The following is a 27,981-nucleotide window of genomic DNA, read 5'->3' as shown; positions in this document are numbered from 1 at the left end:
GCATGCTCATACAGGCAGACAAGATGGTGATACAAGTAGGATCGTTTCAGATGCTGATTGGCATGTAGATATTTTCTTTTCCCTGTTCTTTTTTCTCGCTGCTTCAGCATCACTGAGTCATTTGCTTTCATTCCATCCATGTGGTCCTGTCAGTTCATTCTCCCAGCATGCAGAAATTGCGCGCTCATCGTTTGCATGGTGACGTCTCCACACACGCGACGTTGCCACTTATAATGCGCGTGACGCGACAGCGATGGGTGGAGCTCCACCACTTCACACCGTGAAGAATGCAAGAGGTCGTTATGATTTTGGAGCTGTTCTGCTTCGATGCCCTTAATAGTATACACGCAACAAAGCATTAATAGAAATGTACAAAATAACCACTGCTGCGCTATTCTGGTCTCAAAACCCGGCAACCATTTCCCAGTCGTTCACCAAACAAATTTACCGTGATACAAGCAGCTCTCGACAACTTTTTCAGGGTCATTCGATAATTTTAACATTTTTCCCTCCCTTGAAGTTCAGTATGACCAGCTTTTACTGTACACGTAACAGTGAACAGCAGAGGATCTGTAAACAATCTATTCTAATGTATCACAAAGCATTCTTATGACATCTTGAGTACACTAGGACCACATGAGAGATGCCAATGCACTAACATAAGACTGCATAACCGCAAGGATACGAGATGCCCTGCTGAACTGAAGACTACAAGATTGGCCAGGCTGGATCCAGCTGGAAGCAGGCGTTGCAGCCGTGTAGAATGCGGCTCTAGTTCTGACAAATGCTGCTTGGGAAGAGATGCATGTTCCCCAGAGCGAAGCAGCACAGTGAAGCCATCTTCCACTCTTGCTTCAATGCTTCCAGAGACAAGCTGCAACACAGAGGACAAAAATCAGCACCAAAGGAACAATTTAAAAGAAAATCCTCCAGAAGACAGAAGGGACTCTAGTATTAATGAAACACAAATAAAGAAAGAAGTGCACAAAATACATACGATTATGGCTTACCCACTTTTGTTGTTTAAGAAGTGTTGCGCGCTGAATAAACAATCACAGGAAATGGAAAGAGGATAGGACAGAAGTGAGACTTCCAAATTTTTAATCAGAAAATTTGAGACAGGCACGCTTATATATCCGCTGACACCCAGAAGAAGGCTGCATGACAGTGCATGAACCATACCACCAAATAACAAGAGCAAGAGGAAACGCATCAACACGTGCCGAAATTCGATAGACTGGTTAAAAGCACATTCACAATGGCTGAAAATTATGGGTAACAGCTATGTGACAATTATGTTGTTTTGCCATCCTTTCTCTGCTCTTTGTTTTAGTATGCATTCATGTTTTCTGCCACCTTTACACAGTTTCTAGCTATTCCCACATCATGCATTTTTCTTCACCTTGCTATCCATAATTTAAAGCTACTGTGAATGTGCCTTTTAACCAGTCTTTCTCGGATTTTGGCACGAGTTGATGTGTTCTCTTTCGCTATTCTTTTTTGGTGGTGTGGTTTAAACGCTATCATGCAATCTTCTTCTGGGTGTCACTGGACTTAAAGGATGCCTGGTTAAATTTTTTTGTTATTAGGTTGTTTTTGCTCATGTAATGAACTGGATAGAAAGCAGAGTTGAAGCAGGCCTAGTGCCCTAATTGCAGGATGAAAAAGCTGAAATGATAGTGCCTTCCTCATCCGTGACTTCATGCAACGACATGGGTGGTATCAAGTACCCAAACTTTTATATATCATAAACTTGTCTTCACAGGAATTGAGAAAAAAAAAAAGTGAGGGGGCAAAATGAACTCAAAATTTATTCCTCAAAATTTATTCCTCAAAATTTATTAATGCATAAAAACAAAAAGGATGCATTTCTTTCACTTTTGCACTCATATGCTGGCTTGCTTACTTTAGATTTTAAAAATATTTTACCCTTTGACAGACCTTTTTTTTTTTCCACAAAATGTATTCCTGCGGTCATGTTTTTTTTTTACTGACACTTCCCAAAGCAATTCTAAACCTCCCTACGCTTATGAGGAGGTTTAGAACTGCTGCCTCGCAAGTGCTTACTTTCTTTGCGGCACAACACGCAACAACAGTGACCATCCCAATGTTACATTCAATTTCCACTACTCCCAGGAAATTCGTTACCACTGAGATTCTATTGTACACACAAATGACATTGATACCTTTGAATACTTCTGCCTACTTACCATTCCCACCTCCAGAGCAGCATACTTCAATGAGCTCTTCACTGGCTGAAAATAAATGACTCAATTCAACACTCTGACTGCAGACAGTATATTAACAAGAGTTTTTGAAATGGAGTAGTTACCTCCACAGCCTTCTCTTCATCGTCACCTTTTGCAGCCAGCTGAAAAATCAATGGATTTTATGTCACCACTGCTTCAACATAGTGACCCTATAAAGATCATAGGAACACAGCCATTGTTTGCAACACTACTGTCTGCCTTACAAACTTAGTCAGGGACTGATATAAGTGGTTTGGTTTAATTTGTGGGGTTTAACGCCCCGAAGCAACTCAGGCTATGAAAGACGCCGTAGTGGAGAGCTCCAGAAATTTCAACCACCTGGGGTTCTTTAACGTGCACTGACATCGCACAGCACATGGGCGCCTTGCTTTTCACCTTTCGCTTTAGTATGCACGACCTTGATCAACCTTACGAGCTTGGGTACAATTTTCCTTGTATTTGTTTCAGACAGTGGTAAAATTTCATTACGTCGAAATTGTAGTAAAATTTACTTCATTATACTAAAGCTAAAAATGCTTGGTGTTCTATAGACACAAAGTAGCAAAAACCGAAATTCTTTGTTACGTTGAGGTCTATTACACCCGAGATTTAACTGCACTAACAAAGGTTAACACACACACACAAAATGCATCCTCTTTTTTCTTGTAAAAAAGATATACGATACCAAAAGAAATTGCAAATGCACCTTCAGTGACAATGTCAAGCGTTCTTCCAAAGGCTGGCAGTCAACCACACGGCAAGTAACAATCTTGCCTGGTGCGTAGTTTGCCTCAATGCCATGAACGGGGTGTGGTATTTCCTGTGGAGGTATCCAGCCCTAAGAAGTAAAAAAAAAAAGGTCCCAATTTAGATGTGAAGAGTAGAGGAAAATTTTGGCAATGCCCTAAAGCAATATGTAGGCTATGAGGTACGCTGTAGTGGAGGGCTGCGGATTGTGCATGCAAAAAATACCAGGCGGCCAAAACCAACCAGACATTTCACAGCAGATGAGCGTTTTTCCATTTTGCCTCATATGAATGCGGTGTCACGGCTGGGATTTTGATCTCATGTCCTTGGGCTCAGCAGCCGAACGCCACAGCCACTAGGCAAACACAGTAGGTGAAAAGCCAAAAAGTGTTCACGCACGAATGCTAACACCACACATGCACACAAAAAATCTGCAGATATTCGCTCTAGGAGCATGGTAGCATTTGCATGACCACAGAAGGTTGGCATCCCCACACCAGCCTACAAAGAGCATTAATAAAAGAGAGGTAACAATGGTGAAAAGTTTGAAAATGCTTTGTTTTTTACAGTTTAATGTCCCAGAGTGACTCAGGCTATGAGGGACGCCACAGTGGAGGGCCCCAGAAATTTCAACCACCTGAGATTCTTTAAGTGCACTGACATCGCACAGTACACGAGTGCCCTGCTTTTCGCTTTCCTAAATAAAGTATCCCCTGCGACCTGGATTTGATCCTGCATCCTCGGCATCAGCAGTTGAGCACCCTAACCACTGAGCCAAGGGTGCAGTGTATGGGACTAACTCCAAAATGCATTTGACTCATTTTTATCCAAATGTACTGTACAGTCAAACCCACTTATAACAGTACCACTTCGAACAATATATTGGACATAACAATGGACAGAGGACAGACATAGCACCGTCAACTTTGCCATGTGTTGTAATTATTAGCCAAAACAATTTGGGAAAAAATACTGACATCATTGGGAGGGTAAAAAAAAAAAGGCGCTCTCACTTTCACATTGTTGTAGAGGGTCACAAGCAGCCCTTTCGGTGTGACCCGAACAATGAGGCCATCTGCAACTTTCCCAGGGGCAGCATCCTCATATGATGTTATAATGGGACGCCTTGAAGTGACAAGGGCACGCCGGCATGTCAGGAGCAGTCTGGGAGGATCAGAGCTGCGATCAACGTGGAGAAGACGGCACCGCAATGAAGATCCAACTGCTGGCTGCTCTCCCTCCCGGTCACTGACGTGCAGAGCTTGAATGAAGCCTGCCAGCCATGGACTTAGGCTAACCAAAAGACCAGATGCCTGCACTTGCCGCACTGTGCACTGCACATGAGCACACATGAAAAAAAAACAAGAAAAAAACACATCACTCATTTTCTCACTTCCCAAAGAAAACAAAGCAAAAGACACACCAAATTTAGAACATGACAACTTCTTCAAGTACAAAAACTACTGGAAATCTCAAAACAGTGCAACAAGAAAAAGATGTAAGATACGTATACACACAGGTGCTGATTGCCATTGAAATTTTTTGCACAAAAGCCAATTTATATACGCAGCCAGCATAATAAATGGGAAAATATTAGAAAACAATAGAAAAGAACAAAATATAAGGTAAAGTTGTGTGAATACAGTTAAACCTCTACATAATTAACCTCCATGTAGCAAATTCCTCGATATTACGAAGTTCTTCAATTCCCTAACGCCACCCCCATTGAAGTGGGTGCATTTGAAAACTCCATGTAACGAACATGTCGCGGTGGTTGACCTTGATGTAGCTAACTCGCAGCGCCAACTATCTCTTAACCAGTGCTGAATTACTAGAAATTTGGTTGAGCCCCCTAAGTTTCTTCACTATAAAGCACGAAATGACGTGAGAGGGACATCTACAATAGCAACGAGCGACCACAGTTGATACAACGCGCCGTGTTTCAGCGCTGACTGCAAATAACATAGCAAACGCGAAAGTCTTGCTGCTTTCGCTTTTGGAACGTGGCACTAGCAGCAAAAAATAAGAGAACAAAGAAAAAAAGACTGATCGAGCAGTGTGCGTCCATTGCCGCCAAGCGGTAATCGCTAACTTTCATGCATCTGTAGAGAGAACAGCGGAGAGTGCCAGCAACACGAGGCAAAGAATCGGTTTCCTGGGGCAACAGTGGTGGGCTAGTAGAAAAATGCGCGAAGATGCAGACGCCTCCTCGCACGGCAGTGCCACGAATGCATGCTCTCCCCAAGACTGACTCCTTCGCCACACCCCTTTCCCCGCTTCCCCGTAGACGCGTCATGCAAGACACGGCGGAGATAGAGGCTGCTGCCGCAACTCTGGCTGCCGCTGTCTGGCCGCACCCTCAGTGCGATCGCAAAATGTTTCACCATTTCTATAACTTTGAATAATTCTGATTTAATGCAAATAGTTTCAAGGTGGCTTCCCTTACGAACAATTTTTAATCTTGTTTTCGTTATGCCCTGTCCTTCCGAGTCTTCACACAAAAGCTGGCTTGGTTTGTGGGGTTTAACGTCCCAAAGCGACTCGGGCTATGAGAGACGCCGTAGTGGAGGACTCCAAAAATTTCGACCACCTGGTGTTGTTTAACGTGCACTGACATCGCACAGCACACGGGCGCATTGCTTTTCACCTCCGTCAAAAAGCAACCGTCGAGGCTGGGATTCGATCCCGCGTCCTTGGGAACAGTAGTCGAGCGCCGTAACCACTGTGCCACCCCGGCGGGGCTCACGCAAAAGCTGCATACTATAATGAAAATCTTGATGTCATTCAAAATTGCCGACATTTTACAATTTCGTTACAACCAGGTTTATAACTTGTGAACACTTTTGAATGGCATTAGCTATTCTATTCTATTCTATTCTATTATATTCTATTCTATTCTATTCCATTCACACTCTTGTTATCTGAACTACTAGAACCTCCGAACTGTCAGAAACTGAGTTTCTAGTTCATCTAAACTGGTGGCAATGCATTGTTACATTTCCAAACAGCCTTTCTTAAAGCTGCCTGTTGTCCTGGTTAATTATGTGAATTCTAAGGCTTGTTCACTGGAATGGAATGTCACTTTCAAGCTGAACCTGAAAATGAACCTTAACCAAAAGCATTCCGGCTCAACACCCCGTTTGAAGGTAGCAGTAGAGTCGCAGAAATTGCGCAGCTCTCACCTTTCCCTTCAAGAGGCGTAGCTGCTTTGTGCTAGTTCCCCGCACGCATCTTTAGAAAGGCGTGGAGGCTTTCTGTATGCAAATACATACACCTACAGTTGCAATTCATTTAAGTTTTCTCCAGGGTGGTTCTGCTATCTAATGTAACTGGAAGTTACTTTTTTAGAATCCTCTTACAATGCCCCATACATCACATCAAATTCTGGAGTTACCAGTTGCTAATCCCCCCCCCCCCCCCCCCCTTCACCATCAGAAATAAAGGGAGTCTTTGTAGCACAAAGCTTACTTGAAACTTTGCTCCTGGAACCAAAGCTTCAGGTGCAACATATTTTTCTGACAACATGGACCTGCAAAATAACAGGGGGACACACACAGCAAAGGAGATCAGTTTTCTCGATAACAGATACACAAAAAAAAAAAAAATGGAAAAATTAAACATGCAAAGCACTTACTTTTTAAGGGAGACAATCACAACTCTGTCCATGTAGCTAAGGGCCATGACACGGCAGCTGCAGAGTGAAAAACCAGAGAAATTTCGCTCATGTAATTCACTGCATACAGTAAACTCTAATTCGGCCTTGACCAAAAGTTCAAATTATTACAAAGAGCCTGAAAAAAAAAATGCCAAAAATGTCCACACAGTAAAGCATTATGGTGAAACTGCATGTGACTAACATGCAAATGCAGCGTGTTGGAAGCAGCATGTGGATATATGCGTAGTGTTAGAACAGCGTGACTCCAGCCAAAAATGAAAATTTAAGAACAGTGACATGCCAACAGCATCCAAAGGGGTTTGAGTGACCAATGCACTCACCCGACTGCAGTCACGGGATGAAGTGAAGGAAGCGAAACCGAAACTATGCTTCTCCGACAGTCACTGTATTCCATGCCATTCAGGTTCTGCTCAAATTAAAGTTTGGAGAGGTCTATCTTGGTTATTGCTAGTTGCGCGGGTCTTATACTGATGTTATTATACCTGTCCCGAGTTAACCGCAGCAAGATCGCCCATGTCTGAATTAAAAGTGTTTGACGTCTTAGACTTAGATGGGCGTAGCCGGGACCGCGCTCCTAGTTCGAATTATCTGAATTAGCAAGAGTTGAATTAATAAGCTTTTACTGTATCAATCTATACTGACACTTGCAGAAGTAAGCTGTTGGCACAAAATGCAATACATCACTTTTTATTTTTTTTTACAGAACTAGTTGTTGAACAAAGGGTCCTACTAAGTGCAGTCACATGACCACCCAATGCAAATACAGTCACTAACTGAATTTTCGGACTCCCAATTTTCTAGACCTGCCTGATTGTTCGGAGTCTGCCATGGACCCATCACATGTTCCGCAGAGTCGTTTCATAACACTGACCAAAATTTTGACCATTTAAAACTTTTCCCATTCCTTTTTCTGGACTTCTTGAGATTACAGGTCAAAAGCTACAAAAAATTGCTACATCGCTGCCATTTTATTTTTCTACAACCTCGAACTCCCGTTGCACGCAGCCAACATATATTCTATACTCTCGATAGTAGGCCCTGCTAGATGTGGGGAATTAATGGACTCGTTACTCCCTGAAATCTCGGGCAGCCTGCACCATAAGCCCCTGCTCCCCCGGTCCCTTCGACCAGCGGCAACAGAGCTCTGCCTCATGGATGACAGGCCAGTAAGCGCGACCGTGCTTCTATCACGTCACTGTACATTATGGCTTGCCTGCGGCTTCGAGCAAGAGAGCCAGCGGCACAGATCGCTGCAACGGCCTTGGCTGTATCAAAATCAATCTTGCAAGTTGTGCCAAACTATTCCTGTATTGATGACAGAGTTCATAATGTTCCTAGATTTCTTTGATATCGCTTACTGCCAAGAATAATATTTATGAAGTGCACATTTATTCTACGCTTTAACTGGTACTGATACTGAAGTAACACCAACATTGTTTTCAATTTTTTTAAAATCAACACGCACAGCAGAGAGGAAAAAAAAAAAAAAAAGGCACTGATGTAGAGCCACGTGGGAGCAGCGAGGCACCACCTGAACTGGTTTGCCAGTGTCCAGCACCTCCTGCTCCAGCTGTTCGAACATTATGTCACTCCTACCGTTGCACGGTTTTCCCCACTGTCACTGCCACACCAAAGAGGAGACTAGCTGTGAGAATGAGACTGATGTAGAAACAGATTGACCAGCTTTTCAAGTCGCTCTGTAAATGAAGGTTTTTCAGACTGCCTGCTTTTCCAGATGCTATTTCGACCTCTTGAGGGTCGAAATTCGGTCGGCAACTGTAGCCGGTGCGCTGCTCTTCACATCGACTCCATTATCAGATGAGGTGTATGGTTGCAATAGGGCAAACTGCTCAAGACTACACCCTGAAATGACTTCATAGTGCTGCAGCAGGCGCAAAAGTTATAGGTTGCACAAAAGCTATGGATGCACCTGAAACATAGCATCACACTCAACACTGCACGTTTGCGAGAGGCCAGAGCCGCAGACGTGCAGTGGGTCAAAAATATGATGCACTGTTCTCGAGACGCTGACCACAAACATGCTCACATCAATTTCATGCCATAAAGTATTTTTTGTAATCGTTCATAAACCAAAATACAAGCGTAACCCACACATGCGTGGCAACCACATTCAAAGGAAATGCAGCACCCGCAAAAGCACAATGTGGATAAGCTAGCGCTCATCACCTTACCACAAATGTAAACATCACTAAATTAGTTTCTTTAGCACCTTTCAGTACTGATATAATGTGGAGTAAACTAACGTGGGACCTCCCTCTTTATTGTGCATTAGGCTTTTTCCAGCCCAATCAGCTTTCTTGCTGCTTGCATGTGCTATCAGCGACAAATGAAATACTAACAGCAGAGCATGAGGCCAAAAATCTAGCTTACGCTGGCCACCTGTTACTGTCAGAGTCAGGCGCGCTCATCAGGTTTGTGACAGTTTTGCTTTTGTTTTCATTGATGCTCGCTTTCCCACTGAAGCACAACCAGACATGAATAACAGGGCAATGAAGAAGGCAACTACTCATATACAATGACACAACGCTCCACTACCGAGCAGAGAAACTCTGCTACCCTGTACCTCACCAATCCCTTCCTAAGCCACACCAAATCCCATGGAGCCAACTCCAAGCTAGTAGCCTTCCCTCACCAGCACTGCTGGCCCCGTTCTCCCCATCCCAATAACAACCCGAATGTATCCACCACGCTTATTTGTAGAAAGACCAGCCACCAGCCCACAGGGGATTCATGGACCACGAGGGCTGAGAGATCACGGTCTCCAGCTACCACCCGGACCCCAAGAGAAGGCTGGTCGAATAAGATGAAGCGATAGCCGTCAGGCATGGCCTGATAGCGACCAGCATAGAAAATCAGGCAGCTACGTTGAACCTCGCTACAACAAAACTGACAGGACGCGTGAAAAATTTTGTTGAAGCGAGAACAGCCCAAAAACATCCATATCAGGTTGGACAACACAGTCTCAAAACATCGTTTATTTTCAAAGTTGGTCAGCTTCTTCTTCTTCTTTTTTTTTTTTTTGCCATGAGTGCCATGGCGCGCCTTTCACACTCGGTGAGTAGTTGCATCGCGATGTCATCATCGTGAGCACCAATAAATCTGCAGAGCACTTCAAATGCTTCCATCACTGGTAGTGCAGGTGGTAGTGCTTGCACTGCATGCGTTAATGTCACGTTTTGCTTGTTGTTCAGTATGAAGAAAGCCCTCCAAGGAGTGACAAGCCAAGTATGCCCCGCATCAAGTGTATTGTGGGAGGTACAGTGAAAGCTCGTTAATTCGAACCTCGATAATTCGAATTTTCGGATAATTCGAACTACACTACTTGGTCCGGCCAAGCTTCATAGAGATCTGTGTATAAAAAAGCCCGTTAATTCGAACGCGAGTCGGTTCCGCTACGGATAATTCGAACTACGCGCCGCCGCTTCTGGGCGGCTTGGCGCACATCACGCGGAAAAAAAAAAAAAAAAAAGTAAAGAAACACCTCTGCGATCGGTAGGCATAATTAGAGGCTGCGCACGTCCAAAACGGGGACAGAATAAGGAACCAGGTAAAACCATGGAAGAGTGGGTAAAACTTAAATGGCGCCATGACCGGCGTGGCGGCCGGCGGCGTTGAAGGGAGGGGACGCGGCCGCGGCAAGGTCAGTGCATGGGCGCGCGGCGGCGGCCGCCTGCTCTCTCTTCTGCGCAACCTCCGTAGCTCGCAACTAAATACTCGTTAATTCCAACCCTGTTAATTTGGAAATAGGGATAAGTACTGTCGGCGCGGTCCCAGCCAATGCCCATATAAGGCTATGATCTCGGACTGGCACTATCGGTTAAACTTTTTTTTTTTTTTTTGCGATAGCCATCCATCCTTCCACCCATCAGCCGTCAGAGGAAGCACGCGAGTCAGCCGCGATCATGACGCCGGCTTTTAGCACCGTTTTTAGCACCGTTCGCTCCGATGATTGGAGTGGCAGTAGACGCCGCCGCCCGCCCAAGTCGCTCATAGCAAGATAAAGCAAACGTACTGAAAAGGAGGCTTGCACAACCGGATAAGCGCTGGCACTTTGCCAAGTTCGCTTCCCTCCCTGCGGGAGCTAAAGTCAAAAGATAAACACGCCGTTATCGCCGCGCAGCATCTTGGCGCACTGCCAAGAAATGTGTTGTGGACCGTGGGCGCGAAACAGAGGGACGCGCTAACGACTGACGCCTTTATTTTTTGTTGTTGTTTTTTTTTTTTTTCCGATTCGTAGGCACAAATCGGGGCTGAGTGGGTTCATTATGCGAACGAGTTCGTTACGCGACTAAATACGGTACATTTACCGTAGTACAAACGGTTTCGGTCAGTTTTTTCGAGGCCATTCGATAATTCGAACATCGGATAATTCGAACTTTTTTCCCGGTCCCGTGAAGTTCGAATTAACGAGCTTTTACTGTACCAGGTTCGATCTCAGGTGCCACCGGGTACCCACCGGATTTGAAATGCATACAAGCTATTTCCCTGGCCTGGTGTTCGGCCCTTCTCGGGTGGAACGCTTGAGAAAGGGCCCATTGACCAAAAACGATTGGGCTTTAGGCAAGTCCAAAGAATCCCTTTTACCGAAGCGGTGGCCTTGCAGTTGAGCATCTGTCTCTCATTCAGGAGGTACCAGGTTCGATCCCTGGTGCTGCCGGGTACCCTCTAGTTTTCAATGAGTACAAAGTTTCTCCCGGCCTGGTGCTCGGCTCTTCTGTGGCGAAATGCTTGGGAAAGGGGTCACTGCCCAAAAACGAAGCAGTCATAACCATAATCCCGCCTTGCGTGGCAGAAGCCCATATGTGGCCCTTTTTTGGTGCATGAGCCCTTTGCAAGCATTTCACCTGAGAAGAGCCGAGCACCAGGCCAGGGGAAAGCTTGTACCCACTGAAAAACAGAAAACCGGTGGGTACCTGGCGATACCGGGTGTCAAACCTGGCACCTCCTGAATGCGAGGCGGATGCTCTAGCAGAAGGTCACCGCTTCGGTTGGAATTTATCGTACAGGCGCATGTTATCAATTGCAATAGATTTTTTTTTTTTTGCTAATGATCTCCCATTGAACTATGTGTGCAGAAGTTAGATCTCTGCAGAGAGATCCCAATGAAATTGCTGCAAAGCAGTCAAATCTGACTGATTAGGAATTTACTGTTTACTTTTTTCACTATAACCTTGTTATATAACGATACTTCCTTGGCACTTATTCAATACAGTTAAAGTGGAGTTGACTGCATATTTCCAATATCTGTCAGTGCTGGTCTTTTGCCATATTGAAATCAGCAGTGTGGTGTTACTCCAAAATTCTCCAAAAATCTCAACACAGTGCTTGTATTCATGCAGCAGATGCAGCCGCTATGCCAGCTATCGAAGTGCAATTTTTTTTTTTTTTTTTTATCATGCATGTTATAAAAACACCCCTGCCGCATTCTGCAAGATTCCGCGCTTCAGGGCATTTCAGGATGCGGCACACGCATGTGCTCAGGTTGTGCGCCAATTCTAGATGTTTTGCGACAGGAACATACCAGCAATGGTTTAGTTATGTTCCTAAAACATTTGCCACCCTGCCATTTACGTAACAAGTGCCTGTACTGTATTTGTTGAACCAGAAAGGATAAAAAAATGCTAGCATAATGCTTGCCTGCAGCGCAAAGGCAAAATAAGAGTGCACCCACGCCAGTGGTGCACTCATGCCCAGCTTACCACCTCCCCGACATGCTGGCAACAGCAGATTATTGCGCGCTGCTTTCCCAGTGTCACTAGCCCTAATGTGGTCCGCTCTGCACCGAAAGTACTTCGGAACTAGCCACTGCTTAGCATAAAATGTCTGATGTTGTAACCTAGCTGCCACTACTGACACAATAACTTCGCATTGAAATGAACACAAGTGATTTCCGCTATGCCTTGATCAGCAAAGCAAGCAAAAAAGCCATAAGCTGTCTTACGCCAACATCCATGGTTTTCAAGCACAGATTGCAAGCCCCCGGGCTAGCAGCAAAACCTGTAAGACAGCTGAGGGCAGTTATTGCAGTAAAAAACTGGTTTCAGCAGCTGTTTCTGGTGAAACCGAACAAGACAGCGACATAACTGGATGTATACAAAAAGGAAGAGCCTGCTGCTTCCGTGCAAAAATTTCACTGAAGGGGGACCTTGCTGTATAAACTGCTCATTGTGGGGGGAGCAATAATTTCACTGCATTGTACAACTTGCTGATGGGGAATCACAAAGAGTTTGCTGTGCTGTGGCAGAAATTTCATTGTAGGGATGTTCAATTTTTTGCTGCTATACAAACATCGACACCGCCAGAAATAAAATTCGGAAGGAGTTGCCTAAGCATCCATTAATTCAAGCTGCCATAATTATCCAAACTTGATGCTCTGGTCTGTCAGCTTAAAGTACATTATTTAAGGGGGGACGCCGGTCTTAAAATCGTGAAAAATGGTCAAAAATGGCAATTTTCAAAAATTGCTGTTTTGAAGTCTTCAATGTCCCGACTATGCCTCTACAAAATATTATAGCTCAATTCCTACTCAAAGTATTAAAAAAAACAGCAATTTAGAAACGTCGGTGAGCCGAAATTGAACGCCAAACGCGAAAATTTGCACCATTTTCAAGCCGCCGTAGCTCCGCGCGGCGCGAACCGATAGGCGCCATCTTGGTCTCGTTTGAAAGCTCATTTCCCGCTCTCTCTCCTGGCGTCTCTCAACACGCTGTAGGTTTTCGCACAGCGGAGCTTTCGGCATCCGTCCGCAAGGGGTGAATCGTCGCGAGACAGCCGCTGATTGGGTAAAGCGCGCGCTCTCCGAGGCGCAGCCCTCTGATTGGCCCTGACGCATGCCCCACCTCCCGCGACCGCGTTGCCGACTCTTCGTCGTCTGCTTTTGCCCGCTGGCACGTGATTTTTTGCGCTCCTCTTTGTTTCCTAGCATTTCTCGTTCTGCATTTTTTCTCATCGTTCCTGTAAATATTTTGACTATTAACTCGCTCCTCTTAGCTTTGAAGTTATTGTTTTCGTGTGTATTTGCCTGCCTGGTGTCTGTTCCGCGTGTCTCGATGGCGCGGGACGCGCGCTTGAAAGCAAGCACGCGAAAAGCAGTCGGCAAAAGGAGACGCGCGTGGAATAAGAAGAGTGCCACATCGAGAACTACAGCTTCGGTGTTGCCGCAAGCTGCAGGGTCGTCGGCGGATGCGGCTGGATTGAACTCGTCGACCACAGTTTTGCCGATGGACGCGGCTGGACCGACATCGTCGATGTCAGCTTCGTTGGTGGACGCCGCGGCTGGACCGTGCCGATCGGCGTCAACTTCGGTGTTACCGCAAGTGTCTGCGGTTCCAGTGGATGCGCCTGGACTTAGCCTGTCGAAAATATCGACTTTTGATGCTCTGCGAGTCGCTTCAAATTTTGTGTCGTCGGAAGCGGCCCAGCCGGCTGAGCTAAGCCTAACGACGACTTCGGCGTTTCCGCACGTCGCTTCAGCGCCGACGGACGCGGCTAAACCGAGCTCGCGTGTTCAACGTTTGGACACAGTGTTTTTTACGGAGGCGGAGCGAGTGGGACGCGAAAAATGTGCAGATAACGCCAAGACGTCATTGGCGAAGAAGTCCGCGACTTCCCGCAAGTTCGAGCTGATGAACGTCAGCACAGTAAGTGTAGACGACGATCGCTGCACTGAGTATATAATTGTTGATATGAGCATACTGAAGAAGCTGTTTGCATCCACAAGCTGCAGCAAGTGTGGGATGGCCAGTGTTCAATTCGCGAAATGCAGCGGAAGAGAGTATGGCTTAGCTGTGAAGTTAGTGCTCACATGTTCGAATTGCGATTTCGCCGAGCGGCACTTTTCGTCGCCACGAGTGCCCGGGAAATCTAGCATCACACCCTTTGAAGTAAATCTGCGGGCGATGAAAGGCATACAAAGTATAGGGAAGGGAGTGACTGCTCTAGTGGATTTTTGTGCAACGATGAACCTCTCCCACCGAGGACTTCACCACAACACTTTCAGGGGGCACATGAACACCATGGTGAAAGCTTGCCAGGCAGTTGCTACTGCTACAGAAGCAGCAAGTGTCAAAGTGGTGAAGGACTTATACAAAGACTTCCTGAATCCAACAGGAAATGTAGACGTCATATTTGATGGCACATGGAAAACGCGTGGCCACAATTCAAATATTGCATTTGGCTGCATTATAGAACTGTACACTGGCCTTGTACTGGACCATGTTGTGCTTTCGAGGTACTGTCGTGGGTGCCAAGGGGCACCTGATCCCAGTGATGATGGTTACGGTGACTGGGCTGTGAACCACAAGTGTATGAAGAACATTGACTGCAATGCCGGACGAATGGAGACCAAAGCAGCTATGATTTTATTCAATAGGTCCTTGGAAAAAAATGGGTTGCGGTACACAACCATACTTTCGGATGGGGGTTGCGGTACACAACCATACTTTCGGATGGTGATAGCCGCACATTTCATGCATTGACCCAGGAAGGCGTGTATGGATATATATCCATCGAAAAGGACTGCCTCAACCATGTCCACAAGCGGATGGGGACGGCTCTTCGCAACTTGGTTGAGGAAAAGAAGGCACAAGGGCAATCTCTTGGTGGAAAGGGCAACCGCACCCAAGAAAAGATAAAAAAGATCACCAATTACTATGGGTATGCCTTGCGGAGCCATAGCCACGACGTCGCAGGCATGAAAAAGGCAGTGCAAGCTACGCTGTTGCACCTGACCTCGACAGATGAAGCCCCAGATCACAGTTGCTGGCCTCAAGGAGTTGATTCATGGTGTGCCTTCAATCGTGCTTTGGCAAACCAGGTGGAGCCTCCACCACACAAAAACCCTCTGCCAGGCCATGTTCGCACTGCGCTTGAGCCAGTTTTTGCCAGGCTGGGCGACGAGGCCCTTTTGAAGCGCTGCAAAGATGGCATGACACAGAATGCTATCGAGTGCCTGCACTCTGTTATCTGGAGCCAATGCTCTAAAAACACGCATGACTCTTTGCTGGCTGTTCAAAGGGCTGTTGCAGAAGCAGTTTCTCGCTTCAATCAAGGGATGGCAGCAACCAGCAGAGCTGTTGCAGAGTAGCTTGGTTATAGCCCTGGCAGGTGCCTCATTCGTAGGAGCCTTGAAAAAGATAAACAGAGGCTGTGCAGGTCTGATAAGGGTCAAACCGATAGTGAAAAGGTGAAGAAGAAGATGCCAAGAGGCACAGGCCTGACAAAACCCAAGACTACTGCCCAGGACTTTGTGAATGGTTTAAGATTCAGAGACTGTAGCAAGTGACTTTCTGAGCATCTTTTTTTTGTCAAGTGCCAATGCCATACATAGATTTTCACAGCCATTACATGAACAGATTTATGTAAATTTGGTGTCATTTTGTTCACCAATAACTGGGCTGCATGCTAAAGCATTAAATCTTTCCATGTGATTGGAAAACAAAAGTGGCACAGTGAGTAAAACTTTGAATGCAGTTTTCTCAGCTTTGTTTATTTGGTAAAAAGCCTTGCCTTACGGAACTTTTCATAATGTTTGCATGCACGGATTTTATTGAACTTGGTATCATTTTTTTCAGTAAAATCTCAGCTACATCCTAAAGCTTTCCGTTTTTGATAAAGTCTGATAGACTAGCAATTAGGTCAGATGTAAACTAATTACTCCCACATTGTTTTTTTTCTCCCAACTTTGTTATTCATTCATTACCTATATAATGACTTCTTAAAAACTTCCTTAGCTTTAGGATGTGCAGTAGGCTCTTGGAAATGACAGCATATTTTTAAAACCAGTTTTTTTAATTAAGAAATTGCCGTAATGGCCCGTAAGAAAAGACACTATGTGCGGTACATTATCTTGCCATATTTTCATGTCTAGATGAGGTATTTCAAATCTAAATACATATTTAGAATCACCATTCAAAGATATATCACCATGGCAATTTTCACCAAGATAGGTTAAGAAATAAAAAAAAAGTTTTTAAGACCCTCATCCCCCCTTAAAGGTAAGCCTATCTTGAACATGTTTTCATTCTGAAATCATTAATGAGCTTTGATTTTACATGCACCAAGAAAATAACTAATTTTAAGTTACTGAGCCTTCATTGGCAGATACTGTCAATGGCTGGAAAAAGGAAAAAGAAATTTGCCACATTAAATGGCCTTAAAAATGGGATTTTCAGAGTTCTTTTAAGGACTAAGTGCACCCTGTGGCTAAAGCAAGCGACTCACCTCAGACGTTCCCCAGCAGTGATGAAGTCGCGTGCGTCCTCCACATCCTGATCAGACACCAGTGGCCGTGGACACAGAGCGCGCACGCCACTAGGCTCCAGACGAAAGTGCACAGCACCAGCCTCCACAGCCACAACCTGGGCTGCATTTTCTAACAGGGCTCCAGGGCGGACTGTTCCAAATGGCTCACGGCCCAAGGGCCCTTGAATACTCAGGTAGGGTCGCTGAACTAGTGGCTGCACATACAGCAATGTACCAACCAATGTCTGGCCAATTGTGATGTCGTCCGGCTTATCCCAGGGCCCAGGCAAGTGGCTACGATGCACACAAGCTTCAATACCATGCCAGCTCACCACCAGACCTTCTTGCTGGGACTGAAACAAAAAAAGGAGATATGCAAGATGGTTAACTTCAACGCTTTCACGGTTCAAGATGACACGGGCAGGAATGTGGCACCAGCAGCACATGACTAACAAACAAACAAATATATATATATATATATATATATATATATATATATATATATATATATATATATATATATATATATATATATATATATATATATATATATATACATATATATATACATACATACATACATACATACATACATATGTTGTCACTGAGAAAGGTTTGGCTTGGTTTATGGGGTTTAACGTCTCAAAGCAACTCACGCTTTGAGAGACACCGTAGTGGAGGGCTCCGGAAATTTTGACCATCTGGGGTTCTTTAAAACAGTGCAGTGACATTGCACAGCACACGGGCACCTTGCTTTTCACCTCCAGCGAAAAGTGGCTGCCGTGACCGGAATTCGATCCCGCATCCAACCATTCTTCCCTAACCAGTGCACCATCGTGACACGGCCGTCCTCGAGAAAGGGTGTGAATTAAATGCATTGTAAAAAAGGCACGCCACATTCAAGGATGCCTTGCAGAGGCGATAGCAGCCCTTATGCACACTTCTATTCTACCTGAGCATTGCACAACTACCTGAACAGTGTGTAGGGTCTTTCTGTCAATACTATACACATCATACGTATACAATGGGTGCATATTGTTGGCCAAGAGCACCAATAAATAATTTTGACCAAAATGTATTTTTTGATATTGACACATCATTCTGACCACTGCAGATATTAAGCAACTAATGTAATGCAGAAAACAAGACCACTGCACATAATATTTGCCCAACTGATTAGGCTTTGCTACCACATGAGGGTAGATGAGATGTGCCCTGCATATGACGAGGATACACAGGTCAAACTGCCTTAGGCACAAGAACAGTATACCAATGTGCGAAAAACATACTAGACAAGCTGACAGTTACCAGGAAGGTAGGCCCACACTTAACTGTCATGACTATCATATAGTGTGCTGCAAATAGACAGTATGTTAGGCAAAAGAAAAATTGGGATGACATAAGCTCTGCCTTTAAAGGGGGGAGGCTACCCTTGAACACCAACTTTTTTATTTTTTGAGATATTTGAATGAAATTTTCAGGGTATGCTCATAGTACACACATTTGAAAAACTGCCAAGTTTCATGGAGCTGGGCTCATCGGTTCTCAAATTAGAGGAGTATATCAAGATAGTTTACATAGGTCCCTAGGGGCAGGCCTGGAGAATTTGCAAAATGTGCTAGCAGTGTGAAATTTGTTATAGACATTCCTGGATAGTTTACCCAGGGCAAGACAATTCCCTTTTTCCAAATTTCCTCTTTGAAAAATTTTAGTACAGCCCCCAAATTTAGTGTTAAAATTTACACCTGACTTAACGATATTTTAATTGACTGCCCCTAATTACACATGAAGTATTTCGAAAAAAACGAATTGTCTTGCCCTCAGAAATTTACTTAGGTATGTAACAAAAAAAAACCTCATGAAAATCCAATAAGCGGTTCTTGAGATATGACTTTCCCTAGCAGCCACACCCTGCAAAAAAATGATTCTGAGAAAACGGCTCTCAAAGGTTGAAAGAACAATAACTTTTTTGTTTCTCAAGTTATCATGATGAAATTTTCAGGACAGGCTCATGACATTAACAAATGAAAAACCACCAACTTTCATAAAATTGTGCATGCTAGTTCTCAAGTTACAGAAGCATATCAAATTGGTTTGAATAGGTTAATATATTTCTACGCCGAGTTGGGCATTGATAATTACAGGAATGGTAGTTTATAAGGCATACTACCGGAATATATAATCTTCCAAAAATCGACTGTTTCGCGATTTTTCGGTTTTCAAAGGTCGCGTCCCCCCTTAAGGTTATGTTCTCTGCAGTGGTGCATGGAAGCTATCTTGGCATGTGCACTTTTTGCACAGAAACATCTTATATTTAGTTTTTTCTTCCCTTCCTTGACTGTGCCACGCGAACAGCGCATTAGTGGCGCATTGCAGAGTGGCTACGGTTCGCGGTCACTATAAGAGTTCAAGTAAGTCAAAGGACACTGAGAAAAGTTAATCCTAAATGCTTTTTTTTTTCTTTTTTTTCTTTTTTTTTTTTTTAGGTTGAGTCCTGCAGAATACTAATCAACAGTCTCACGCTCATCTTATATTTGGTTTTGTTTATGAGGTTTAATGTTTCCAAGTGACCCAGTCTATGAGAGATGCTGTTTATTTTAGGCAATCTTCTTCGTATAGCGTTCAATGAAAAATAGCGTGCATCATAGTGTGCATGCCCTGAACATTGCTTTATCGAGCCTTAACATGTGTTTGCACTATGTACACTTTTTCTAGAGTTCAGCATGAGTGCTACTTGCATACATTAAAATAGTGTTTCCAATTGCGGTGGTGCGCTTCAATCAGAACCCCTCTATTCACAATGAATTCATCATTATTACTGTTTCCCAGTCTGCTCATTAGCCATATATGGTGTATAGAGGTTTTGCTTTGTCTCATGGGAGATAAATTTATTATTATTATTTAATTGGAATAATGACTCTGCCGCTCCTAGGCCTAAAAAAGATAATCGGGCAGACATGGCTTTGCAGCGATTAAATTGCCGAGACTACCGAGTCGAGGATGCCATCAACTAAAAGAGGGAACACAAGATGCTTGCTTTATCTGCCTTCAAAGGTCAACTGGTGATACGCCATAGCTGGTACCATGGTTAAGCTGTACAGCCACACTGTGACCTCTGGCTCATTGAAGGCCAAGCAGCTTGCCAGGTTGGCCTTGGCTAATACATGGCATAGTGAAGCTTTCGTTTCAAAGCCAGGCGGTGCCACAAGAATGATGTTATTGTTGCATCTTTATTAGCATATGCTTAACTAAAATTGCAAATATTACAGCTAGCCTAACATCCTGCAAAACGTTTAGGTACTTAAGTGTGTGCATGCTATACTAAAACTCTCTCTTGTCTAAGAATTTATTGAAGAAGGATTGACAATTGGGCAAGTTGGTATTGGTTCATACTGGAAAGGTACAGCGCAAAAAGACACAAGACGAAAGGAAGAAGACAACGCACGTCAGTCCATCTTTTTCCTTTCATCTTGTGTCTTTTTGCGCTGTATCTTTCTGGTATGAACCACTAAGAAATTATCTTAACCATGTTGACCTTAACGGGAGTGTACTGTATTATGCTGAATACTGTGACTATGGTCAAATACATGCATTGTTGTGAGGCATTGCAAGTAGCCACGATGCATTAAAAAAAAGGCATTCTGCAGATGATTCTTCCATCAACTGTTCTGTAAAAAAACATATTTCGACAGTGTGCCGCTCACCTCCTCTGCATCTCCACCCCACTGCCTACAAACAGACACAAACCCACAAACATTGGCATGCAGATGCAGTGAACCTCTTCTAAAGCTGAAAGAACTTGGCACAGTGGCTCATTCCCATCATAGTAACCATGGGCTGTTTGCAGTAGGATGAGAGGGTGTGCCCTCTCCAATGCAAGAAATTTTACATAACGGAATAAAAAAGAATTAACCTTATTTATATAATAAACTTTGTGATAAGAATTGCAAATCGCATTCTTTAAAGGTAAAGTCAAAAACCACAGATCCTGATCAAGGTTTTTCATTCAGTTGTGGCCGCATACTTTGACTGCCCCCAATTTGTCCAAGAGAGCTTCATCACATTTAGCACGTACAAAGGAAAGTAACTGCAAATGCATTACCTCCATTACTGTAAGCTCTGCCCGGAAACCAGGAAGAACATGGTCCAAACTGAAGTCCTCGAGCTCCTAGGTAAAAAGGGCAGGCACAATCAGGTGTAATGCAGCTCTTGAAAACTGGCCAAGACAAGTAAGAATGAGAAAGCACATAAAAAGCAAACAGCAGTGATTTCTCTAACTTCACCACTTTGTCATACTTCAATTGTAATGTACAAGTCATTCACCAAACCACAGACAAAGAGCAGTGCCTGAAATGCATGGAGGTAAAAATGTACGTAGAACCATGAAAAAAGGAAAACACAGTGCAGGAACAGAAGTCAAGCTGCACCTCAGCACCATATAATTGAGCCTGGAACCTCCACATCTCTGATGATCCACTCCACAATCAGCAATTTTTTCAACTCAATGGGTTTTTTGGTTGTTTATTAAAGGCAACAGCAGTGCAGCTTGCAGCATTGCAGTGTGCTATATTTTCCAAGTTTCCCATTTGCATGCTCACATCCAACGAACCTGTTGTTTTTAGTCATTAGAGATGAACAGGAGTTCGCTTGTCAATTGCAGTGCACAAGATGCTTGAGTGACAGGGTCACTGATTGATAGTGTGGATGCATTTTGGCCAGTCTTTCACCTACTAAAGCAAGCAAGTTCAGATTTTCACTGTGACTGCGATAAATTTAAAAATCATCAACCCTACTACCAGGATTCACCTTTACAGTTGCTCTTAAAACCTTCAGTAAAAAATAAATGTGAAAAAAAAAAAAAGAAAGAAATCTGTGCAAAATGCACGAATCTGGAGTCAAGAGCTCTATTATTCAGCTGGGTTTTGCATTCTATAGGACAATGCAGCGATTCATCCCCAAATGGCCATTTTCATGACGTACCAGTAACCTCGGCGGCACAATTTTGGTGGAAACTGTATGGAACAGAATGTTTGCAGAAAATATTGCAGTTCAGCAGCATTTTCTGTGCAATTAAGTGAACAGAAGGATATGCACTGCTCTTCCAAAGGATGCAGTGGCACATGAAAACAAAAGAAATATGTTCTGTACGTTACAGGATGCAGCCAGGGCTTCAAGCAAGCGATATGAGGTGATTTACTAAGTCTGTAACAATAGAAAGGCAGGTGTCTGTGAGTAGCCCACATCCAGGCATGAAATGCAGTCAGCTGCCAACGTATGCAATGAATCCACCCCTTGGCAACAGGCAGAGGAATGGAGACACCACCAATACATACAAAAAAGGGGAACTTAAAAACTGACTAGATAATATTGTTCAGACCGACCACCCTCAGATGCGTGCTTTTGCTATGTACTGGTGATCATGCATGTCAATACAGTAGAACCCCTTCATAGCAAAGTCACTGGGACCATTAAAAATATTTACTATATCAGGGTCTTTACTATATCAGTGGTCGGTGATGACATGGTCCTGAAGATGCTGTCCGGTAGTTAAATAGGCACCTACTGAACACGTCTGAAAAAATGAACTGAAATACCTTTTAGCTTGCTTTTATCATCTCTTTGTGCCGTTTTTCCATTACAGAATTTCTTTATATCTTGTGAAAGTACCTCTTAAGCATGAGGACAACGTGATTAAGAATGCAACCAAGTTCAATTTCATGTGAAAACCAAAGCCTTGCATGAACATGGTGTCCCTTTTTGCTGTTTCCGTCTTTTAAAAGAAAATAAATGATAAATTCACGTGGCACTCAAGTGCTGTAAGACCGCATTCGCTGCACTTCCACTTTCTGCCTCCGCTGCCTCATGCTTTGTACTGCACATTGCAGTGAATGCTCACCCATTTCTTCCCCTTCCCTATTTCTTGCTGCACTTTTACTCTCCTTTACTTTCTGAACAGACCACGCCGCCTCCTTGCTATGTTTGTAGACAGCTTTATTTATTTTTTTCCTACGCGCTGCGCGCTTTCCCTCACGGCTCCAAGGCCTCTGTAAAGTAGGCTTCTCCTGACTGCTGCTAAGTCTAGTGGTAAAGCCACCTAAACGACCACTCGGCATTATTGCTCCGTTTTCAAATACAAAAAAATCTTTGCCTCGAGATTCTAGGTAGTGCGCAGGTGGCTATATCATATCGTGGGAGTCGTCGCCGCGGCCAGGACCACTTTACTATAACAAATTTTTACCAAAAACGTGTTTAGTATAAAGGGGGAAAAATATACAGTTGTCTATGGAAGATGAACTGGGACTTCAGTTTGACTTTACTATATCAGAGTTTTTACTATATCCGAGTTACTACAGCAGGGTTCTACTGTATGTGGTGTTTAAGAATGCCACAACTTTTAACCACGAATTGCAGGGAGCAGAAGCGTCTGCGATTTTCAGACAGTTAAACCTCCATGTGGAGAATTTCTCAATATCATGAGGTTTTTCAATTTCCAAATGCCACCCCCACTGAGGTGTGTGTATTTGAAAACTCCATGTAACAAACATGTTGTGGTGGTTGGCCTTGACATAACAAACTTGCAACGCCAACTATCTTTTAGCTAGTTCTGAACTGCAAGAACTATAGGAGAATTGCACAAGTTTCATGATGAAAAAACACGAAACGATATGAGAGGATCCCCTAGGATCGCTACAGGTGATCACAGATGATGCTGTGAGCGGTGTTTCAGTGCTGACAGTGCATCTACATGGCAAACGCGACAGTTTTCGATGCTTTCACTTTTGGAATGTAGCATTACAATAAATCATGCCTAAAAGCAGTGAAACATAACAGGGAAAAGAAAAGAATAAAGACATGGGCGAGCAGTGTGCACCCATTGCTCTCATGCAGCTCTCATGCAGTTGCTCGTGAGATTCCAGTGCCGATAACTCTCATGTATCGGTAGCGAGTAGTGGGAACAGCAGAGCGCTGGCGACGCGAGGTGAGTCGACAGTGGCAGGCAGACCGTGTCAAAGTTTAGAGGTAACAACACACTGCTAAATTAAAAGAATGTTTAGTGATGGCCAAAGCCACAGCCAACAAAAATGACAGATGCACGCTGCAATATAACCTACATACCACAGGTGCATTGATGGATGAAGGCCGGGCAGTCAGTTGTACAGCACGTCCACCCCCCGTGTCAGTTAAAACGGCACACTGGATAAGCTGGCCGACAGCAAGAGCATGACCCGCATTGCATTTTTTGATAAATGCAGCTGCTTCAGCTCGGGATAAGAAGGCACTAACACCTTCTACTCCACAATCCATGGTGTAGCCATGGTCTTCTATGCTTGCCACTGCTGCCTGAAGAACCTGGAGCAAAATAGAAACCACTGTAGTTACTGGAAATGCTTCAAAAGCAACTCCATGAAAGTCCTGCATACCATTCCTTTCTGTAGTGTAGACTGTGTCATGGAGGCATTTACAGCAGACGGGTCCAAGGAAAGATTAACAGACACTTTAGAAGATCCCCATTCCACTGGAGCAGCAGAGATCACTTTGCACACTATAGTCTGGCCTTCTTGAAATAATCTTGGCAAGGGGAGTATCTCCTGTTGGGATTAAAAAAATACATAAGCATGCATTTTGTATGTACACACAAATATAAGGAGCATATATCCCCCCAACCCCCACCACAGCAGCATGCTTTACATTCTGGATCACTTGACCATAGTTAAAACAGTACACTGAAATCCACGGGCATTTTTGTATTTCCCTCCCATCAAAATGTCACCATCCTGAACCTCTATCTCCTGCTCAGCAGAAAAAGCTATAATTGCTCAATCGAAAATGCACATTTCAGAAAAGCAGTAAATGATGCATGTTGTTCTGTGTCATGAATATCAAATCACTAATAAATTATCCATCTGTCCAGGTTCACTCTTACTGACATTCAACACCAAGAGACAGGCAACCAACCTGCACTGCACCTATTCACAGTATCTCTGCCATTGAAAACAAGGCCCAAACAAGGCACCTGCTTCACTTTTCATGGAAAGCTCTTGTCACATGGAGTTGCAATTAAAAGTTTCATGAGCCAAATTTCACCTCCTTGAAGTTTGATTTTTATACTAAATCAGGTTGCTTTTATAGCACCAGGATCAAGACCGTAGTCTCCCCAGCTGAAAGACAATACAGGATGCCTGAACAGGAGAATAATTTTCAGCATCACAGGACAGCAGTTTTACTGTTTTGACTACTGTTTTTGGGGCGAGTCAGTCTTGACTGCAGTACTACACTTACTGAAACAGGTGTGCAGCTGGAACTCACAGCTAGCACTACACTTTGCAACATTGAAAGTATTCTCAACTTCCCAATCAAACATCACCAGCTGGTGCCAAAGAAGCCCGTCACAGTGTCTGCATCTCTGCCCGACCGTCTATTGCCAAAAAGGACAAGGTCTCACCGTGGTTTCCTCCTGAACTCCCTGGGAGAACTGGTGCAACAGGAGGCTGTACGGTTGTGATATGTTGGTCAGTGACACACGACCTGTGATGGCCCCTGGGAGCGACACACGTAAGCCGAACTCTTGTACTTGCTGCACACGGCCCAGCAGCACCAAGCCTTCTGCCAGCAGCCGAATCGTCAATGGCTCCACAACCACAGAGGAGCCAATACTCTCTTCAGACTCAAGTTCCTGCGAGTTCTTTGGTCGCTTCCTGCTGCGCTTCTTTGGCAGGTCGCTGTCGCGTGCCTGCAAGCAGTTTATCGCATTTGACAATGGCGCTACCAATGTTTCTTTAGCTAATAAGAGATAGAGGAAATATGAGGTAAAGCAATTAAATGAGACAGGCCCACAATTACTGCTATCAAGAAAGCACCCGGAAATATATAAAGATGTCTTACCATTGGACAGCAAAGTTAAAGTAGCGGAAAGAACTATATACATTTCGGGGCCAAATTGAAACATCAATACACATGAAGTGTGTACCAGTTCAGAAATTTAATCAACGCTACCTCCTTAAGACAATAGATATTGAATGACCTACCAAACTGCACGTTTAGCAAACAGAGCTCAAGCTAGGATGCGTGATCATGCACATAAATCACAAAGAAAGTAATGACATTCACCACTGAAGCTCATTTGGTACACAACATGTGAACATTGAATTTCTAGCTCTCCTGCTCTCTGCACACATGAAAACAAAAATAATTTATTGCAGACCTCACATTAGGCACAAAAATTCCCAACACTATCCTAATTTTCAGTAACTGTTGGCCAATTCTAACTGTTTGCTTTCAACCATTTGTCACAAAGCACACAACTCAAATATAACTGCCACTCCCATGTGCACATTTAGGCATTTTTTTTTTCAGCAAGCCAGATCCAGAAAGCGAACCTAATTCAAATGACTACACTGTAATGCCAAGCATATCCATACACGCTCATTCCACATCAACTAATCCAAACTTGCACTTGAGCTACTCATCCCCTCTCACCCCTAGTGGGCTGCCCAAACCCCACTGTCATCCATTCACCCACTTCCTTCAGACCACAGAAAAATTGCTGTGGTTCATGTCCGGTTAAACCTAGTGCGTCGCGAAAGCTTGTATGCACGGTTACAAGTAGTAAAGCTCTTTATTGCTGCAGCTTGTTTATAGTACAGTGTTTGCCCCAGATGCAAAGGTTTTCGGTATTGCATTGACGATTGACGAACCAGCACTGCTGGCAACTGTGGCAAGCCTGTGGAATTAGCAGCGGCGCAACTCTGACGTCATGCACATCGCATCTGTAGCTACAGCGCATGCGCACGCAGCGAGGCTGCAGAGTCAGGAGCGGCAGCGGTTCAACTCGGACATCACACGCAGCTGCAGTTGGCGGCGCAACTTTGACATCATGTGGGACGCACCTGTTGCTCGACACATGCGCAGTAGTAGCTCCAGCTCCACACAGTGGCCTTAGCTTTACATGGCCTAGTCAAGCTTTCGCTTCAAAAATTCTGTTACATGTATGATGCCTCAGCTTAAGGTAAAAGCATCACAGTAATTACCGAGGGTACATCCAGCTGCTTTTACAGAGTTGCCACATTAGATGTCTGATTGTCCTCCAATTTTTAACACAACAGCATTAAAGGACCCATCCTCCAGAAATCCGGGGTCAGCGACAATTGAAAAACCAAGCGCACGCCTCTGGCAGGCGGCAGTCTACAGGTGACACGATTCGGCAGATTGCGTGACATCATGAGACCACATGACATGACCGAGTTGGAAAGAGCTGCCAACTCGGGAGGCCCCTTCGAGATGGATGGGATTGCCAAACCTTCACGGATTTTGAATCCCAAGTCAGGCACGCTAATCTTAGGTCACGTAGGCCCATTCGTCATAAAAGAAATTAAATGCGAACTATAAAATAAACCAATATAAAGTGTTTCAGAATAAACAAAATGTGATATGATGCCTTTAACTTTACTTTTGAATATAATGCTCACATACATGTAAGGTTTTGTACGTGTGTGTTGTTTCAGGCCCATTGAAATAAATATAATCTGAAGGGTATTTGAAAGAAATTTTTAGTACACAAAATATTTATATAACCCTGCCACAATCGACCCCAGATATACCAAACTTGTGGGGAATCGTGAAATAGTTCGATATATCAATAATTTGATATATATAAATTCCGACAGATGAGCTTTTCTGTAGCCCCGAAGCGTGGATATGGTGCACCTATTCCAGCTGTGTCCTTCCTGCCATGACATACTCCCGCTGGCATACTGGGTACATTCGATTTTCTAGTCCTGACTACCTGCCGACAGGTCACGGCTTCCGTTCTGACAGGAAGTAGCGTTATGGTCACATGACTTTGCAAGCTCCCTCTATTGTTTGCCTTTAACGATACCAACAACCGGTCACCACAACGCAGTTTTTTCACCGTCACACTGTGTGCACGTTTATCTTTTGGCGTGCGTGTAAAATTATAGACATAACAGAAAAGCAAATTAATCAGGGCTTTTTGCAAACGGAGCGTGACATGCCTGAATGAGAAGAGTTTTACAGAACTCAATTTGG

General features: G+C 44.1%; 1 protein-coding gene across 2 annotated transcripts in view; it reads right to left on the bottom strand.

Moving 5' to 3' along the window:
• The window catches only part of Rrp5 (Ribosomal RNA Processing 5), a 97,144-nt gene that overhangs the window by 62,968 nt on the left and 6,195 nt on the right, over positions 1-27,981 (bottom strand). For both annotated transcript variants that reach the window (XM_084591036.1, XM_084591037.1), the window contains exons 3-14: positions 25,379-25,666; positions 24,357-24,524; positions 24,052-24,285; positions 21,038-21,103; positions 16,915-17,288; positions 6,631-6,687; positions 6,465-6,525; positions 4,010-4,330; positions 2,956-3,087; positions 2,333-2,371; positions 2,211-2,255; positions 686-874 (exon numbers count right to left, since the gene is read on the bottom strand). In XM_084591036.1, coding sequence (XP_084447162.1) covers positions 686-874; positions 2,211-2,255; positions 2,333-2,371; positions 2,956-3,087; positions 4,010-4,330; positions 6,465-6,525; positions 6,631-6,687; positions 16,915-17,288; positions 21,038-21,103; positions 24,052-24,285; positions 24,357-24,524; positions 25,379-25,666 — 1,974 coding nt within the window. The remainder of the gene's footprint in view (positions 1-685; positions 875-2,210; positions 2,256-2,332; positions 2,372-2,955; positions 3,088-4,009; positions 4,331-6,464; positions 6,526-6,630; positions 6,688-16,914; positions 17,289-21,037; positions 21,104-24,051; positions 24,286-24,356; positions 24,525-25,378; positions 25,667-27,981) is intronic.

The sequence above is a fragment of the Amblyomma maculatum genome, chromosome 1 (assembly GCF_055883805.1).
Source record: "Amblyomma maculatum isolate TAMU_Amacu chromosome 1, ASM5588380v1, whole genome shotgun sequence".
Taxonomy (NCBI): Eukaryota; Metazoa; Arthropoda; class Arachnida; order Ixodida; family Ixodidae; genus Amblyomma; species Amblyomma maculatum.
The sequence above is the reverse complement of the archived record's forward strand: the minus strand, read 5'-3'. Positions and strand labels throughout refer to the sequence as shown.